Source organism: Cuculus canorus, chromosome 1 (assembly GCF_017976375.1).
Source record: "Cuculus canorus isolate bCucCan1 chromosome 1, bCucCan1.pri, whole genome shotgun sequence".
Classification (NCBI taxonomy): Eukaryota; Metazoa; Chordata; class Aves; order Cuculiformes; family Cuculidae; genus Cuculus; species Cuculus canorus.
The window spans coordinates 31,261,777-31,280,259 of NC_071401.1; the positions used below are offsets into that span (position 1 = coordinate 31,261,777).

The window sequence follows — 18,483 nt, forward strand, 5'->3', positions numbered from 1 at the left end:
TTGTTTTGAAGTGCTGAGTTCTTCTCAAATGGAGCTGAAAAACAGGTTTGGGCAAACTAATTGAAGGCCAGAGCCGATCTCAGTTGCACCCGTGCTGCCCTGTGACTCAGACATTCACTTACAAATATTTTTGTATATAGTTGTTATGATTGCTTGTACTTGAACTGCGGATTGATGTTACTGTCTACCTGCCCAGGCCTCTAGCAATTGGTAGCAGCGGGAAGAGTCAAAGAGGAATTCCCCTGTTGAGTGCCTGATGTGGGAGCAGGTGATGCCTTCCCGGATGGGAGTCTCTCTAGGGTGGTTTTTGGAAGAGGCAACTTGTCTTGTGTGCTTGGTGGGACACGGCAGAAGCGGTTCCCTGGCTTCATGGTGGAAGCTGGAGGAGGAGCTTTAAATCCTGTGTCATAGCAGGAGTTTTCTCTCCTTTCTATAACTTGACAGCAGTGTGGCAGCTCACTGTGCTGCTGCTGCAAAAGAGTGGCCATGGGGCATCTGGGCTACCTCCCTGCATGAGAATGAGGAAATGTACCTGGGAGCTCTTTTGGCCTCCCATGCATTACTAAGTGGGTTACTCATCGCAGACTTCTGATACTAGAGTTGGTTAGGTTTTGATTTTGTAGGGGTTTCATTTTGTTTTGAGGGGGTTTTTTTTTAAGCCACAAAGATCCAAGGTGTCACTTTAATGACAGTGGTTTCTAGAGCGTGAGGTAATTGTTTTTGAGAAGTATTAGGCATTTGACATGGCATCTATGTGAGCTCAGACCTTGTTTTGTACAAGAAACACTCAAATGGCTAATGAGGCATTTTAAGTGGTTATCCACCAGAAAACAGGCATCAGCAGTATTAGGGAGTGGACAATACTGCTTCATAAACAGGATGCTGCTCATAAACTTGACCAACTCTGCCTAAAGATGATTACCCACACATTGAACAGGTAGGAAATTCTGTGCTGTAATCTTTCCTTCGCAAGTTGTGTATTAAAAGATTAAGACTATATCTTCTGCTGTTCACAGTGTCTGGCTCAAGGGTGGCTAAATGTCAGTGGTGTCTGCCCAGCGTAGCCACCACAGAACCGACAGTCTCGTGGTGCTTGCTGTTTATCAGCTAGAAGATGCAATCCTGTGGAAAATAAGGACATTAGAGGAGCAGTAAGGTACTGAGGAAGGCTGAATCCCACTTGAAGGAGAAGCAGAGCTTCAGGATATGTGGACCTTCTGTAGATGACGTGGACCTATTTGCAGTCTCTGGCCTAGAAGGTGCTCCAGGGACATGTTCAAAATATGCTAAGCTGGCACATTTGTGTTCTGACTGCTTGTGTTGGTTTGCATTGTGGCAGGGTTACGGGAAAGAAGAGTTGTGCTAAAGTGGGCAGTACTTCTCTAAAACCGTAAGTCACAGTCAGGTCACATTAAAATATTTATTTGTCTGTCTTCAGGTAATTTTTAAAGTAATTTTTAAACAAACCTGATTTCATAGTCTTATATACTTTCTCAGGTATCTTGCATTCTATTTTAAACCAGTATTGCTTTACAAATTCTTCCTTCAGCAAGGAAAGCTTAATTTTTTTTTTTTTTTACATGGAGACACTGCTGGGATTTCCACAGTGGTGAGACAGCAGGATTTGTCTCTTAAGTCCCTGCAGCTATGCCTGGATTAAGAAGCCTGAGAGTACTTTCCCACTCCTAGTGAATCTAGCTGTACCTATTTCTCAATACTGTACTGAGTTGAAGCCCAGGCATACATCAGATTCCTTTTCTATCCTCATTTCTACAGAGAGCAGGGGAAGCACAGGCTGGGCAGGAAATTGTCCAGCAAATACCCAACTTAGTGGTTGGTGAAGTGGAGCAAGACTTTGGGATACACCGCATTGTGCAATAAGTCTGGTAAATCAGGTCACATCCTTACATGTTTCTGGAAATTCCCCTATGCTTCCTGAATGGGTGGAAGTACATGGAGCTTAATTTCTGTAAATTAAAGGTTCCGTTTGGGTGTAAAAATACGTTTAAACCCATTAGGCCAATTCAACCTGTGCAGTGCACTTCTGCTTGGATGGACCAGCAGGTCTGGAATTGTCTCTGAATTTTTTTAGGAAGTCACAAAAAGATGATAAACTGTGGGTTCAGGCACAACTGAAGAACAGTGTTTTGACCACTCAGAAATTAGGAAATACAGTATCACAAATTTGTGTAATATACACACATTAGAGCCGGAGGAGTTAATCTGAATGCCATTCACCTACTTGTTCATTGATATTGCCGATACAGTTGAAGCTGTTTGCCAGTGACTGCAGTGGGAGTAAAATTGTAGGAGTTTAAATGGACAACTGGATAGAGATCTGTCTTAGTAGCCTGTTTGCTGAGGAAGAAAAGTGGTGTTGAACTCTCTCAGGTTTTTGTGTTTATTCTAGTACGCATGTAGCTGAATTGCGATGTTGAGGTTTTATTATTATTTAATACAGTGGCCTTAAAATGATTCTGCACAACAGGGTGGTTATGAGTGACTTGCCATCTCAAAAGCTCTGAGCAGTGGTGGACCTTCATCCTAGTTCATGGCAGATTAGATTCTTTCCCACAGTGTGGTCTTACTGTACTTTTTGTTTCTGTGTTTTTGTTCATCTTTGATCATCATTGACTGTTTTTAATAATATCTGTAGAAGCTGGAGTAGGGAACTTAATTCCAAAGTTCCCTAAGACAGGACAATGGTGCTTAATTGCAGGGATTTTGGCTTTGTTCTTGGCAACTTTCAGGTGGCTTCTAGTGTGATCTGCCTCTGTAGGAAATACAGGCTTAATTTCAAATATTGAATCAAAAAGCAGCCATCAAAGAGAAAGTGATACTTGGTGAGAAGTGTAAGCAAGTTGTTATGTCATATAAATAATTTCTTAATAAGTGTGACTTAATTGGTCCAATATTTTCAGTCTAGTTTCAAAGGGAAAAATTAGGAAAAGAGGAGGAGATGGGAAAAAAGGAAGGAAGGGATTAAGTGGTAAAAAAAAAGAGCATAATGGGCATAGGCTTTATAGGGAGCTGGGAACAGGGGAATGGAGGGACTGAAAGTCCTTTATCCCCCCTTCCACAATTAGCACCCGTCAATAAGATGTAGTATTCCCACTTCATGTGACTTAGTGTCACTTTTACACAGCCTTAAGGAAATAGCAGATATTAAGAGCTTAAAAAAATAATGAAAGAAGACCCTTGTCAGTTACAGGTTAAATTGGCTGGGTTTTAATTTGATGACTAAATCCAACTGTGTGGTATTGAGGTAGGGTGGGTGAATGCGTGCCAGCCGCTCTCCCTGCATCTCTCCTGAGCTGGTGGCCCCGTGGGTCAGAGATGCAGTTTAACAAAAATTCAGCTTTCCAAATTCTTGTCGTGTCTCTGTGCCAAACCACTTCCTGCACTTGCTTTTTGTTTCTTTTGTTATGTTAGGTATAACTTGAAATGCTCCAGTGACTGTTTCTTCCCTTCTTCATTTAATTTTGGAGTACATGGTTGAAAAATCTGTTATACCATTAGAACAAGTGGGTTTAAATGCTAGTGTAAATGGCTTTCACTCTGATGTGTTCTTCTTGGCCTTGAGAAAAGCAGTGCACCTGAAAGACACATATAAGACCAGGGAATTGAACACTTTTATGAGTTAATTCTAAAATTATTTAAAGCAGATTTCACATAAAGGAAAACTGAATTTCAGCTCCAGGCTTTGGGTAGTGAAACTTAGATGGTAATGTTTTGTCACTTTTCTACGTAGACTGCTTCATGGCGCTAAATGATTTTTCTCCCTTCCCATCCTGGGGACAGTGACAGCATGCAGAGCGATGTGTGCAGCTTTCTGGAGGAAAGAAAATCAATTCCAGGCTCAGATGTCTTACTTAAAACTTCCAGGAGGCTAATATGGCTGGTGGATCCTTTCCCACTTGCAGTCCTTGGTCAAGGGCAGTTTATGGGATACTGAGGAGGGCTTTAACTTTTAATGAGGTTAAATATTTTACGCTTACTCATTTTAAGCTTGGATATGAAATTAGGGAAGCCTGCAATTCCTAAACTAGATGTTATTGCAAATGTGTAGCTCCTTAAATTTAGGCGAGGTAGCGTCTGGATGCAGTTTCTGGTTTTCAGCTAGGATGGACCTCACTTGACTCTCTGAGGAGACTTTTGGTTAAAAGTCAGTGGATGTGCATAGAACAGGGTCCCTCACCCTAGCCGCATTGCTAGATGGTCATCTAAGGATGATCTCAGGAAAGGTGACACACATCCCTCTCTGAGCATCAAAATTGCTTTACAATGGCTTCCTATTTCCTTGCAGAGTACTCTCTGATCAGTAAAGAGTGGATTATTTCGCTGTTTATATATATACAGACCTTATGTTTTATTTTGTCAGCATTAAAAGTGGTAGAATCATTATGATCCTCATTAAAAACAACTGGGGCTGACTTAGCAATTAGTTGCCTGTGAAAGAGGAGGATATCCTCAGAGAAGCCAGTGAAGAACCTCTCTTTGTTTGTCTTTTGATCTTACGTGGTTATCTTCTTGCTTTTAAATGCAGCTTTCTGTCCCATGGCAGAGCGCACAGCATGATACCTCTGTGTATGCACTGCGATTAGAGATGCTGTCAGGTTATTTCCAGAACCCCAGTAGAGTGTATGTATTCTTTCCACTGAATATTTATTTAGTATGCTTGCACATCTGGCAAAAAGAAAAAAGAAATTTACAAATACAGCGCTTAGTTTCACTTGCATCTTGCCTAACTTTCCCTTTTATCTGCTTTTCATGGTACTAAAACCCAATTCCTAGCAAACCAAATAATCGATGCAAATAACTTTACTGTGGAAGAGGGAAAGTATGCATTTAGGGGAACTGATAGAGTAATACGTGGTAGCAAGAGGTTCTTCAATTTAGCAGAGGTTCATAAATTGAAATATGTAGAATTCAAACTAGACATAAAACACAGCCTTTGGAACTGAGCATTAAGTTGCTTGATTTCTTTAAATCAAGATCCTAGATATGAGTTTGGGGCTGGAAAAGGAAGTTGGCTGAGATTGTGGTCTTTATTTAGATCATCAAAATGTGATGATTAATTTTTTTTTTTTTTTGGCCTATTGCAGTAAATAACTCTTAGTGTCAACTGCAGTCAGTTTCCTCTTTAGATTATCAGCTTGTAGCAATTATTACTAGGTCTGATACTGAGGGGGTTGCTGTGAATACACAAAACCGTTTTGAATTTATGCATTTTTAAGGCAGAAAATTACTATTTATTGACTATTTTAAATGCCAAGTGAAATGTAAAGTCAGATGTCATGTTGAATCTAATTACTGTAGTCTTTTCTTGAGTAAGATTATTTTTTTTAAACTCAAGTTCTTTTAGTTTGTAATTGAAAACTGTAGTTGGAGTCCACAGGATCTGAGCCTGTCTATAGTGCAAGATGAAAGTGTGCTATGACAAAAATTCCTGTTTTCTAATACTGTTTCTGGTGTGGTCTCTTTGCAACATAGTCAAAAGATGAGATTTATTTCACCTTCAGGAGATGCGTGCATACAAATCTGCTGAACCAGGCTTGCATAGAGACACAATGATTCCATGCTGCAGCGTGTGCCTCATTATGTGCTTAAGATGAAAAGCACTTTTTTTCAAGTGGGTAGCATGATTAAATTGAGACAAGAGGAAATTATCTAGTGGGAGAAACAGTGCTGAAGAACTGAAACACTACAAAAGGTGAAGTGTGCTGAAAAGCCTTTGACTAGGGTTTATGTTTCAACTTAAACTGCTGTTCATTTGAAGATCAAAGAATCTGGTGAGGTACTTGTTTATTGTATCCTGCCCTGCTCCTTTCTCAATAACCCATCTTGAGTTTTCACTTACTTTATGCAGTTTGTAAACACCTGAGTGTTCTAGGGACACACAGGGATCCTCCATGTGATTAGATTCTCAACAATGTCCCTCTCTGGGTATCCAGGGCTAACCGGGACATGGATTGGTCTAGCCCTGTGCAGGCTCAGAGTGGCTTTATAGAAATGAGGAATTCTGCAGCCTTTCTCATCTCTTCTCCCAGGAATGTAAAACTGTAAGCTTTTGCAGGAGTCTAATATCATGTAATATCTGTTCATGAGGTGTTAAAAGAGGTGGTTAGAAGGCTTTTGAGTAAGGAAGTAGTCATCTTGACTCTCTTATAGTGCTGTAAGGAAAGGCGAGTGAGTCAAAACAACATAATCTGGGTGAAGTTATGTTGAATGTTGGTGGAGGAGGCAGGAGGGTAGATAAATCGAGCAAGCAAGGGGAAAAGGGAGTGTGGAGGGTTATTTTCCATAGCTCTTCCATAGACTGTTTTATTTAATAGATTTATATATATTAAAAAAAGGCAACAGCAACCCCAACCTTTGACCAAAAAAAAAAGGCAACCTCCCAACCTCTAAATACTGAGTACAGTCTCTGTCCTTCTCAGGCAGAAGATGGGATGTTGAGGCAAAAACATGGGAGATAAGCGATGCTTTGCCCTCCTTCCCCCCAAGTTTTGGGGATGAAAGCAGTGCATGTAATGTTTTTTATTTCCTAGATAATCTGAGAGCTCAGAGCTTTCTCAGCCATAAAGGGACACTTACGGTTTGCTTTTTTACTCTTTGGGCAAAGCAGAACATGCATATTAATATGCAGTCCTATTTACGCAGCTGACAGCTTTCTGTTGAATCACAACTCAGCTTGTAGGCATCTAAAAATAAATGAAGGAATCTGCTAAAAGCCCACTGAAGTTCCTGGAAGGTGGTTAATGAGTTTAGTGGGAATATGGTTTTAGGACCATATCTGTACCTCCTCATCATGAAGAGAAATTAATCTAGATTAAAGGGGCGATGTTATTTATTGTTGATTTACTCTGAGAATCATATCTTTCTGTCATAACTGGAATGATTGCGTTTAATGATTACCACTCGTTACAGCTGCACCGACAGTCATCCTGGAATGTGTTCATGACTTTGTTTTTACGTGTACAAATGAAAATACATACAAATGTCTGCTCTCTGTCCCGCAACAACAAAGCAGGCGCTTGAAGGGTGTGTCTGTTGAGGCATGTGAGTTTGCTGTCTTAAGCGAGTTATTTTATAAGGATCTAATCAGCAGAGATATGACTTCTCCCTTTTTGCACCTAATATGCCCTTTTCTGATTAAGACCTGCAGGGGATAAGATTGCCCCTGGCTGGTGCCCAGCTGCAGTTGACAAGGAGTCGTTTGAGACATTACTGATTTTTCAAGCCAAGTCCTTCGTAAAACATTCATTTAGATAAAGCCTAGGACAGAAGCTGATGGTGATTCCAGTACAGATGATGTGCTTTTGGAGCTGTTAATTAAATGGCTCACTTGATCACTGAATACGGTGAGTCTCTTTGTACACAGTAACCTCTGCAAAGACCCAGTCGGGAGTTGAGGTGTGTATACAATGTATGCTTACTGGTGGGAAGCTGGAGCCTGATGTTTTAATGTGTTGCTTCTAATGTGCTTGCTATTAAATTTGCAAGTCAATACAAGCAAAGGTTTCTTCAAAAACTTCCTTTAATTTTCAGTCTGTTAGGCACTATTCTGTGCAATTTGCCCAGATACCCAAGGAGTGAGATAGTCATTAAGGTTGGATAAGACTTCTGAGATCATAAAGTCCAAGCAATGAGAGCTGTGCCCTTGTGGGATGTGCAATGTATATGGTACTGGGAAAGCAGCTATGGGGAACTCTTATTCTTAAATGTGACCTCTCTCATGAGTAGGATTAGTTTGTACTACTCTGCTGGCATTACTGAATGAAAGAATAGTAGAGTAGGACAATATAAATAAACTAATACGGATGATGCAGATACGCAAATGCTAAATTTAGCTTTAAGATGATTATTCCGTACCTCCTGGCTTTCCTGCTTCTCCGGAAGCAATACCTGGGACTTAAATGTGACTTGTAGTTCTTGGACAAGTGTGCTATTGAGAATTAAATAGGTTTTTGTATTTATTTTTATGCCTCTAAGTCATTTCATGCCTGATGAAAGTGCAAGCCTGGAAACAATTGTTTTTAGGGGTTGGTTGCTTCTTGTGTCAGGATTTTGTGGGAGTCCTGTTCAGCCTTGGGTCTCCTGGACTGCTGCTAGGAGAGAGGATCCTTTGAACTGGCAGTGAATCCAGTGGTTGTATTCTGTGATGCATGAGAGCATAATATTTGTTGAGAAATACACTGGAGTTTTTTAAGACCTTAAGTGCTGTACGGTATGGTCTAAAAATGGGTGGATGGGCATTTCTTCTGGTACTGTAGAAGAATCATAGAATCATAGAATGGTTTGGCTTGGAAGGGACCTTAAAGATCCTCCAGTTCCAACCTTTCTGACATAGGCAGGGACACCTGGGCTGCATCAGGCCCCATCCAACCTGGCCTTGCACACCTCCAGGGATGGGGCATCCACAGCTTCCCTGGGCAACCTGTGCCAGTGTCTCACCACCTTCAGTGAAGAATTTCTTCCTGATGTCTAATCTAAATCTTCCGTCTTCCAATTTAAAGCCATTAAAAATATCATCTGGCTTGCTAGAAATGTGCAGGTTCGTGCTGTGCTTTGGTGGATGATCTGATGCCTGAATATTCTCTTCATAGATGTTTTTACGGGCCAGTAAGACCTCCGTAAGGGATGAAGGGGGTTCGTTGCTGCTTTAGCAGCTCTGTAGGAGTCTGGAGCAGTTTTAGTGTGCATCAGCGAACGCGTGACCGCCCCGTGCTTTTACAGCGCGACAGGCGAAGCGGGCAGAGTTGTCGGGTACCGGTTTCATTCGCCTTGGGATAAAACTTGCTCCGGGCGGCTCGGGTGGTGCCGGGCGCGGGGCTGGGTTCCCGGGATGCGCCAATAGGTGGCGGTGTCTGCGCGGCGACGGCCGCGCTCCGGCCCGGCCCGGGCTTCCCGCCGCTCCCCAGCTCCTTTAATTATTATTATTACTATTAATTCCCGCTCCATTGACGCGGGTGGGGATCGGTGAGCCTCGTGTCAGGTTTTCGCGGGAGGAACGGGGGGACGACACACACGGTGCCCCCCCCCCCCGCGCAGCCCCGTCCCGCGTGGGCGCTGCGGGGGCCGCGCTCCTTAATAAGATGCGGAGGGGGCGTGGCCTCGGCGCGGCGCTGCCAATGGGAGGCGGCGGCGGCGCATAAATTATGGGGGGGGCCGGGATGGCCAGGTTTTGTGCGGCGCGGCGGAGCGCTGACCTCGGAGCCGGCCGAGCGCAGCCCCGCGCCCCGCAGGGTACCCCCGGGGAGGCACGATTCCTCCGGGGAGGCTTTCCGGCCGCGGTCGCATGAACGCCCAATGTTGTAGACCGGTGGCAATGGATCTAGGAGTTTATCAACTAAGACACTTCTCGATTTCTTTCCTATCGTCTTTGCTGGGCACCGACAGCTCGTCCCTGAGGCTCGACAGTAGGTAAATACGCGCCGTGTCCGAGGGTCTCCGCGGCGCCTTTGTCCGCCCGGAGGCTCCGCCGCGGTGCGGCTCCGGCTCTGCGGGGTGCGGGGACACCCGATCCGGCTGCGGGCGGGGGCCGGGGCGGCTCGCTTTGGCGCATCGCAGCCGCGGCGGCTCTCGTCAATAATTCACCCGCTGCTGATGGTGTGCCGTGTGGGTTTATTCTCTCTTTTTTTCTCTCTCGCAGCTCCTCTGGTGCAAGCGTGGTAGCGATCGACAACAAGATCGAGCAGGCGATGGTACGTACGGGAGCAGCACCGGGATGCGGCGGGAGGGGGGCGATCGCACGGCTTGGCTCGGGGGCCGGGTTATCTTTATTGTGGGACGCGTCCCTGCCCATCGCGGGGGGCTGGAATTGGGTGATCTTTAAGGTCCCTTCCAACCCAACCATCCTATGATTTATTTTGGTGGTGGTGGCTCTAGCGATCAAAGGCTTCCCGCGGGAGGAATGCGCACGCTTCCCTATCGATGCCGGGCAGGGAGTGACGGCATCGCTTTGGGCTCCCGCTGTCCGAAGCCATCGATCCGTGCGGCGGGGGAGGGGCGGAAAGCGGCTTTGCTTTGGGGCTGGATGGTTTTTGCATCGCCTCCAAAGCGTGTGGGCGGGTGGGTGCTTTTCACTCCATGTTTTTCATTGCTCGGAGCGCATCCCGCGGCGGGCGCTGCGCCGGGGCCCGGCCGCCCTTTGTTACTGGAGCGGTGCCGGGAGCCGCTCTCCCGGGAGCCTCCGCCGGCTGTTGCTAGGCAAACTGCGAGCCTTTAACGCCCGGCTATAAATAACTCGGCCGCTCATTGGCCGGGACGCGCTCTGACGTCACCCGCGGACGGCGGGAGGGAGGGGAATGCGGCAACCTGCGCTGAGAACTGGCTGCAGCCGGTGCGCGAGGGGCGGGGCCGAGCGGCGAGGGGCGTGGTTGGGGGCGGGGCCTGTTTCCGATGGGGCGGGTTGAAGTTTGGGGGGCGGGGCTTGTATCATCACACCCACCCCGGGGCCGGCACATGTGCGGCGGGGCCGGAGGCAGCGGGGTTGTCACTGTCACCATCCCCTGGTCGGGGGCCCGAATCGCGGCGGCTGCTGCTGCGAGGGAGAGCTTTGCCCGGCCCAGCGCTCTCTGCCATAGGGCTGGCTTCGCTGGCATGAGCTGTGGGCTTGTGGTCCTCGCTGGGATGCTGTTCTGCAGTCGAAGAGCATTCCGTGCAGGTGGATGTGCTGCATCCCTAGCTGAGGTGGGAGCCCAGGCCTGGCGCGGGGCTGCTCTCTTAATGTATGTGCTCTCTTCTGCGTTTTAGGATCTGGTGAAGAGTCACTTGATGTATGCCGTAAGGGAGGAAGTGGAGGTTCTCAAAGAGCAAATCAAAGAGCTGGTGGAGAAGAACTCCCAGCTGGAACAAGAAAACACTCTGCTAAAAACACTCGCCAGCCCAGAGCAGCTTGCCCAGTTCCAAGCACAGCTGCAGACTGGTTCCCCGCCTTCCTCTTCCCAGTCACAAGGGACAACACAGCAGCCTGCTCAGCCGGCGTCACAGGGGTCAGGGCCTTCAGCGTAGTTCAAGATGCCATTGCCATCGTGATCACTGGCCTCTGGACTGCCCAGAGCAAGAAGGACTAGCAGGAATCTGCCACAGCCACCCTTCATCCATTTCAATGCACATTGCAACCCAGACTGAGGACTCCATGCCCTGCACACATCAGGAGAGGCTTCTCATCCCTGTATTATGCACTTATCTGTCTCTCTCTTCCCTCCCTTTTCCCTTTGGCTTGAAGGAGTCTTTGTTCTTGAGTTGATTGAATAAAATAAACTTCTTCCAGACAATTAGCACAAGTACACTGGAGACTCAAGCAGCTTCTGCAAATGGCTGAGAAACGAAGCTGTGTGCCTGTTTTTTTTTTTTTTTGTTTGTTTGTTTTTTTAAATCTTCCACTCATCCAGTGATACAACTGATACAAGTGCTTTTCAAGCTTGGAAATGAGAAGAAATAGACTGGAGTAAAAAATGACGGCTCAATCCCCCGTAGTACACTGGGGTTCCAAAGTGAGGACTGGTGCATAGGAAGGTACAGAGGAAGAGGGAGAAAGGTAAATTCAGTGTTTAACACTTAATTGTCACCTGAAACCTTAAGTGCAAATATTCGCACCGTTTTCTGAAGCAGTGGACAGGTGCATAAAGCTGTATTATATATATAAAGCAGGTAGGTGACGTACAGTTGGGTCATAGGATACAATGAAGGTTATTTGCCTACTGTATATTTGTGTATTTAGTGTAATTACTTTGTAAAATAGAAAACTGTAACTATTTAGGTTGTACAGATTGAAGTTTAGTTGTTTCATTGGCTGATCTGAAGAAGTTTGGGAAGTTCGTTTGTTTTTTTTTTATGCTACGTAAATAAGAATGCACCTACGCAATTGTTCAGAAATTGGCAGACTTATGCTGTTTGTGTAACTTCTGAAGTTCCCTGGCTGTTGATTATCTTGAAGTAAATCTTTGTTCATTGTAGTTTGGTTCAAGACAGGGAAAACCACTCCAAAAATTATCAAACCCTGCTAGCAAAGAATTTAAAAAGAAAAAAAAAATTGGATTTCCCAGTATGGATTTTTGCATATGATCTGTATAGTAGTATGCATATGTTTTTGTGCATGTTCTCTAAACAGTTGTAACACGTCGATGTATTTAACTGTTGCACTTGTCAACTTTCAATAAAGCATACAATGTTGATAAATCATTGTTTGTATATTGTACTAATGTTAACTGCAGTCACTTTCATCATGTTACAGTGAGGTCAGGAAGCGTAGATCTGGGTGTGAGGTCCTGTCTGTTGGCTTCAGAGCTTTCTCAAAACTTTCCGCTGAAAATGTAGCTCCTGCTTTCCACAGTTTCTAAAAACTGCAGGAAGTGTGAATTCAAATGAAGAAGGGAGGAGGAGGGGCCTGAGGAAGAGCAAAGCTCTGCTTTTTGTGTCCAGCCCCATACAGTCAGGGTGTTTGCTATACATCGAGTTGTGTAGAAGCAGGAGCACAGACTTATGCTGTATCGTCAGCCATAAATGTGTAAGTCTTGTGCAACCATTGATCCCTTGCCTAGGCACAGATCCCCCGCACTGACAGCATCTCCAGTGCCCTAACTTGGGGGTAACAAAAGCAATGGGTGTTACAGCTTCCCAGACTGTAGTGCTGCCTTCTCTTGAAAACTTATACCATGAGACTGGGCTGAAATCTCTGTCCAAAAATTTCTCACTTTCACCTCTGCAGTCTTTCCCTATTTATTTTGGGGCGGGGGGTGTGGGGTGTGTTAGAGTTTAAATCTTGTAAACTTGTATGTATTCTGCTTTCTGAAAGCAGAATTTCGAGTCCTGTGTCAAGACAAAACTGTCCAGCATCAGTTTGAAAAAGTAGTTTTACTCTCTAGTTATGGTAATTAAAATAGAACCACCAAATCTAAACCTACACATCTTTAGGTGAAAGACTGCAGATACGATGTGATAGTCTGAAGCTGTGGGAGTGAAGGAACTTCCAATTTTATGGTAGGTTCTGTTTACTGGTGTTAAGGATGGCAGTCTTGAATACTTGCAGTACTTGCAATTAATAAGTTAAAGTGATCAGTCCTTTTGAGGAGAAGTAGGTCAGTTCTTAGACTGTGCAAGCGGTGTCCTAAAATTTCAATACAAGACACTCAACTAACTTAGGTAATTACAGAGTTTTTTAATGTAGTCTTATATGACTACTTACTGCATATAATGAAAATTGGGCAATATCTTTCTTGTGAAGCTTCTTTGAGAACAGTCGGGTGCAGCAGAGGGAATGAGAAGGCCAAAGGATCAAAGGCAGTACCTTTTTCTGTGATATATTTCTAAACTCTTGCTTTCGGATGCTTGTCGGGCAGCAGTTCCGGCACTGCCTGGCTGTATCACAGCACAAGCTGTTGCATTACCTTCTTGGGGATTAGTGTATCAAAGCATGTGCGTGTCTCTGTGGGAGTGTGAACTTTATCTCGTAGTTTGTGTTCTTGAGATTTTAATACATAATTTAAGAGTGTTCTTAATGAGGAAATGCCAGAGAGAAACGTGAGATACTTTTTTTGACGGATTAAGCTAAAATTAGAAAATGATGATAGCCTTTGTGGCAGAACAGCACTTGAATTATATGGATCTGACAAAAGGAATGCTAATTTTGGTGCTTTTTAAATGGCTTAATTGTCTCCAGTTGCCTTTATATTCTGAATGTTTCTTTAGCGCTTCCAGGCCATAACATCAAGTATATAAAAAGTCCATCTTCACATGCAGATAGGCTTTTTCACCCACTTCACTGACCATAATCTGCAAAGAATTATTTTTTGTATAAAAAAGGAATTGACCTCTGGGTTTATTTCTTCGACTTTGTTTAAAGAACAGCCTGAGCGTTTTCTAAATCCAAGATTATGGGGTTTTAAACTGTTCTTTAATACAGTATCTGGAAGTTTGAAGGTCTTCTGTTAGGTAACACATTGATAGTTTTAGTACACTGTGCTTCAGTGTTGTCAAAGCTGATCATTTAGTTTTAGGTGCTGAATAATTTTAAAACTGGAGCCAGTTTTGGACCTGTTTAGTAATTGCTAAAGTTAGACAGAACAATATTTTGTTGCTGAGCTGATTTTAACAATAGCTCTGTCAAAAACTGCAGCCTTTCTCCTTTAAACAGATTCAAATTGACTAAAATTGCACTTGAGACCAAAACAAAGAGTAGATATTTCACTCGGTGGTGTCGTAACACTTGTGGAATGAATTGTTTTGATTTTTGCTTTTGTTCTAGAACAAATCACTTTTCAGAGCACTTGAAATCAAATGTTTTCAATAGTCGAGCGTTGTCTTTTTCCACCAGAATTTTTCTTTTTGCAAACTCTGAAATGCTCAGGTTTTCACCCACAGTGAGAATCACATTAAATGTAATCTGTCTCGTTTATGTCAGGTTCTTTATTCTTGGGTATCTCCAATTCAGTAGCTCTTCAGGCTATGCTCAAGCTGTTTGTCATTTAACTTCTTGTTGACATTCAGCTGCACATTTGCTTTATTTTTGACAGCAATATGTTAAACTGATCCAAGCAAATTATCACAGAGACCAAGTTGCTATTTTTTTCCTGTGGTGGCTTTTTTTTTTTTAATAACCAATAATTTTTGGCAAATAATTCTAAGTCCATATCACCCAAATTCTGTCAATATTTGTGGAAGAGAAATATCCTTCCATTACATCTCTGAAAACTGTCCAGAAAGCACCCAGACACAGCTGCCCAGCAGCAGTGAAGTAAAGGCAGTGCCTTAGAGATGCCTCTACCCAATTCTTATGGAATAAATCAGTGCCTGGGAGGCAGCTTCCCATCTTTCAACTGGAGAAAGAACCCAGTGAGGCTATTTGGGAATTGCCACCCTTGATTTCTGTAGCTACAGTGAATGTATTAATCTCAATACAAAGAATTTTAATTATTATTTATTCCTTGCAGTGTGAAAGAGCAGTACTCGGGCTTGCTGGCTGAAGGCATACTTGTTTAGCTTAATAGATGCCATTTGTAAAACCTCGTTAAGTGTCTTGAGCACTTTACTAACTGTTCACATCTTACAGACATTGCTTCATTTCTTGCTTTTCTCCTCTCTGGGATTATGCGTTTGAACTTTCTGGAGAGTTTTCTGCTGGAGTCAACCTGAAACACGTCACGAATTCAAGACTTCGCCTAAACTGGAAATCAGCCCAGTTCCAACCATTGCTGGTCAGTGTAACTTCAGATGTATGAAACTAAACAGAGGATGGCTGCTGGAGGGAACTCCTGGGAAGTCTGGAATGAGTTTAGGCATTTGAAGTGCTTGTTTGAAGATACTCTGAAAAAAACACCTGCCACTGGCCCATTCCTTTTCCTGCAATGAGTAAGCAGACTCTTCGGACTGCAGTTAGTGTGTGCTGAGCTAGATGAATGCATGGTGTGCTTGAAAATCCCAGGGCAAGGAGTTTCCAGGAGACACTGGCTACTGCCCTCCTGAACTGGGGTCCAATTTCCAACAGGAGCAAAGCCAAGCTCAACAATGAAGTTGAAAGCCAAACCATGAATAAACTAACTTCCTTACATTGTAAATAGATTGGAAAAGGGCAGCAGTTCAAAAGGGAAAATGTGGAAAATTACAATGACTTTCCTTGAAATGAAGTCCCAGGTGGTGGTTGTTCATTGAGATGAACCCAGGAGAATTGTGCTGGGCCAAGAGACAAGAGGCTCCTGAAATGTGACAGGAATTTGGGTGCAGCATTAATAGTCAGCCAAGCAAAGGGAAAATAGTTCTCAGAACCCTTGTTCCTGGGCTAAGCTGTGTTCTTAGGTCATCTTGGAGCTTAACTTTGAATCTTCAGCTGCATTGGGTGGGGGTGGTTTCTCAGAGTTGTGTATGTGGTAATCCATACTGGATGCCGTTCAAGTCATCATGAGAAAGTGGCTACAGGCAAAAAAAAAGGTCATAACACTACAATTTACAATCTTCTGGTGGACTGAGAGGTCTGTTAAGGTTGTCCCTCTCTGGGGCTCTGAAGGCACTTCAGAATGGTGGGAAGCTGAGATCTGGCAAGGACAAGCTCAAGGGAAATCCTCCTGAATCTTGGATGTAACAAAAGGGCAGCAAATAAAATTTGTCAGCCTTTAAAAGACAAAGTCAAGAAGAACTGAACCTCTATGGCCTTCAGAAAGGAAAGGGGATCTGTTGTTCATCAAGGAGTATGGGAAGGGAGAGAGATGAGCTTATTTGTGGATCATTTAAATTACTGACAGCTGCTTTCCAGTCCAATGTACATTCAGGATCTCTAGGAGCTGGAAGCTGAGTGTCTGTTCTGAGCTCTCAGATCACAGAATCGGAGAATAGTAGGGATTGGAAGGGACCTCTGGAGATCATCCAATCCAATCCCCCCCTGCTGAAGCAGGTTCACCTATAGCAGGTTGCACCGGAATGCATCCAGGCATGTTTGAAAATCTCCAGAGAAGGAGACTCCACAACCTCCCTGGGCAGCCTGTTTCCTCATAGTAAAAAAGTTTTTCCCCACGTTAAGGTGGAACTTCTTGTGTTCAAGTTTGTTCCTGTTGGCCCTTGTCCTGTCACTGGGTGCTATTAGGAAGACTGTGGCCCCATCTTCCTGACACCCATCCTTTAGATATTTATAAGCATTGATAAGATCTCCTCTCAGTCTTCCAGGCTGAACAGACCAAGCTCCCTCAGCCTTTCCTCATAAGAGAGATCTCCAGTCCCTCAATTATCTTTGTGGCCTCTGCTGGACTCTGTCCAGTAGTTCTTTGTCTTTGTTGAGCTGAGGAGCCCAAAACTGGACACAATACTCCAAAAGGGGCCCCACTAGGGCAGAGCAGGGGGGAAGGATACCGTTTCTTGACCTGCTGGCCACACTTTTCTTAATGCACTCCAAGATACCATTGGCCGCCTTGGACAAAAGAACATGTTGCTGGCTCATGGTTAGTTTGATGTCCACGAAGACTTCCAAGTCCTTCTCCATAGAGCTTCTTTCCAGCAAGTCAACCCCTAACCTGTACTGTCATGCATGAGGTTATTCCTCTCCAGGTGCAGAACCCTACACTTGGCAATGTTGAACTTCACTAGGTTCCTCTCTGCCCAACTTTCCAGCTTGTCCAGTTCCTGCTGAATGGCAGCACAGCCTTCTAGAGTATCATCCATTCCTCCCAGAAATCTTGTTTATCTGCCTGCACTATAATCCCTGTGGAGGCTGCAGTAAATGGTCATTCTTTCTTCCATTAGTTTTATTACAGAGAACGAGCCTGTTCTGCCTCTCTACGGCTGCTTTAATCAGAGCTTTGCTCCCAGATAGCCATCAGAAAAGACATCTGCAATTCAATTAGACGTGTGCTTAAACTCATGATCTCTGTGAAACCAGCCTCTGCCAGAACAGCGTGCCCTCCGTGCTGTGGGCTCACCAGGGCTCTGCTCCAGCACTTCTGCCTCCTGCCACGGGCTTGTTCCCCTCTTGCCCTGCTGGCCCTGCTTACAGATGCTTGAAATGAGGACCCATTCCTCAAAGGAAGCTGCTAGGAGTTTATTTCTTCTTCCTTGCAAAGCAGGAGAGAAGATAGAAATTTGGCTCTACCACAAAATCTTCTCTATAACATACTGAAAGCGATTGCTGTAGAGTAGCATCTTTCTGCCTTGAGATGTAGGATTAAGAAGCTCCAAAGGTGCTCCAGGGGTGAATTATTGCACTTTTTGCCTGGACATGAAAGCACAAAGAATTGATAGGAATGTTTGTACCAAAAGAAGCTGGGTTTCTGTATTTTCACCAACTTGCTTCAGTCTCCAGTTCTGTGAGTGCATATCCTCTGGTGCTGGCTGCTCCAGGGCCACCATTCTTGCTTGCAGTGACCCTATGAGGTGACTGATGCAAAGTCCAAGCACCTTCTGGGCAGGCCAGACCACTGAACCTCTGTGAGGAACAGCTCTTCAGAAATATTTCCATGACCCTAAAGGTAAAGGTGACCTCCAAGTGATGTCAGGCTGGTCCCTGATGCGCACCACAACCTTGTTTAGAAGTGCTCCAGAAGCATGGGATAAAGCGTGTTAGTGGTGTTGCTTAAAGCATTTCTAAGAACCATTGATAAAGGCTTTCCAAATTACAAGAGAAAGCAGCCACAAGAGGGGATTTGTGTGGGCTTCTTTGTAGAAAAGATGGAGTTGACAAAAACCCTAAACCTGAAGAGAAGTCAAGGTGAGCATGGGGATGGATGTAGCTCGCTGCTCACTGCAAGCTTTCCTCCCTTCAGGGAGCAGCAGCCTCCAGTTGATAGAGAAACAGGTTTAATTCTTGCCTGGAATGGGAGAAAAGCAAGTAGGGATCAGGGCAATGCAGCTGGCCCGATGGGTTGGGGTGTGGTACATGCCATAGTCCCTAAGTGCAGGATTTAGTAAAGCCTTGGTTAGTGCCCTGCAGCCATGGACTTTCCCCATCTGCTGTTCAAAAGGGATCCACCCAATGGTGACAATGAAAGTGTTTCAGGT

General features: G+C 44.5%; 1 protein-coding gene across 5 annotated transcripts in view; it reads left to right on the forward strand.

The window, feature by feature from the left end:
• The window catches only part of TSC22D1 (TSC22 domain family member 1), a 97,012-nt gene extending 85,197 nt beyond the window's left edge, over positions 1-11,815 (forward strand). For 3 of the 5 annotated variants that reach the window (XM_054059012.1, XM_054059008.1, XM_054059039.1), the window contains 2 exons: positions 9,656-9,707; positions 10,759-11,815. In XM_054059012.1, the coding sequence (XP_053914987.1) occupies positions 9,656-9,707; positions 10,759-11,016 (310 nt within the window). In that variant the 3' untranslated portion in view covers positions 11,017-11,815. Of the gene's footprint in view, positions 1-9,167; positions 9,427-9,655; positions 9,708-10,758 lie in introns of those variants that run through there. The other 2 variants (XM_054059030.1, XM_054059049.1) reach the window with 2 other exon arrangements.
• Positions 11,816-18,483: the final 6,668 nt, after the last annotated feature.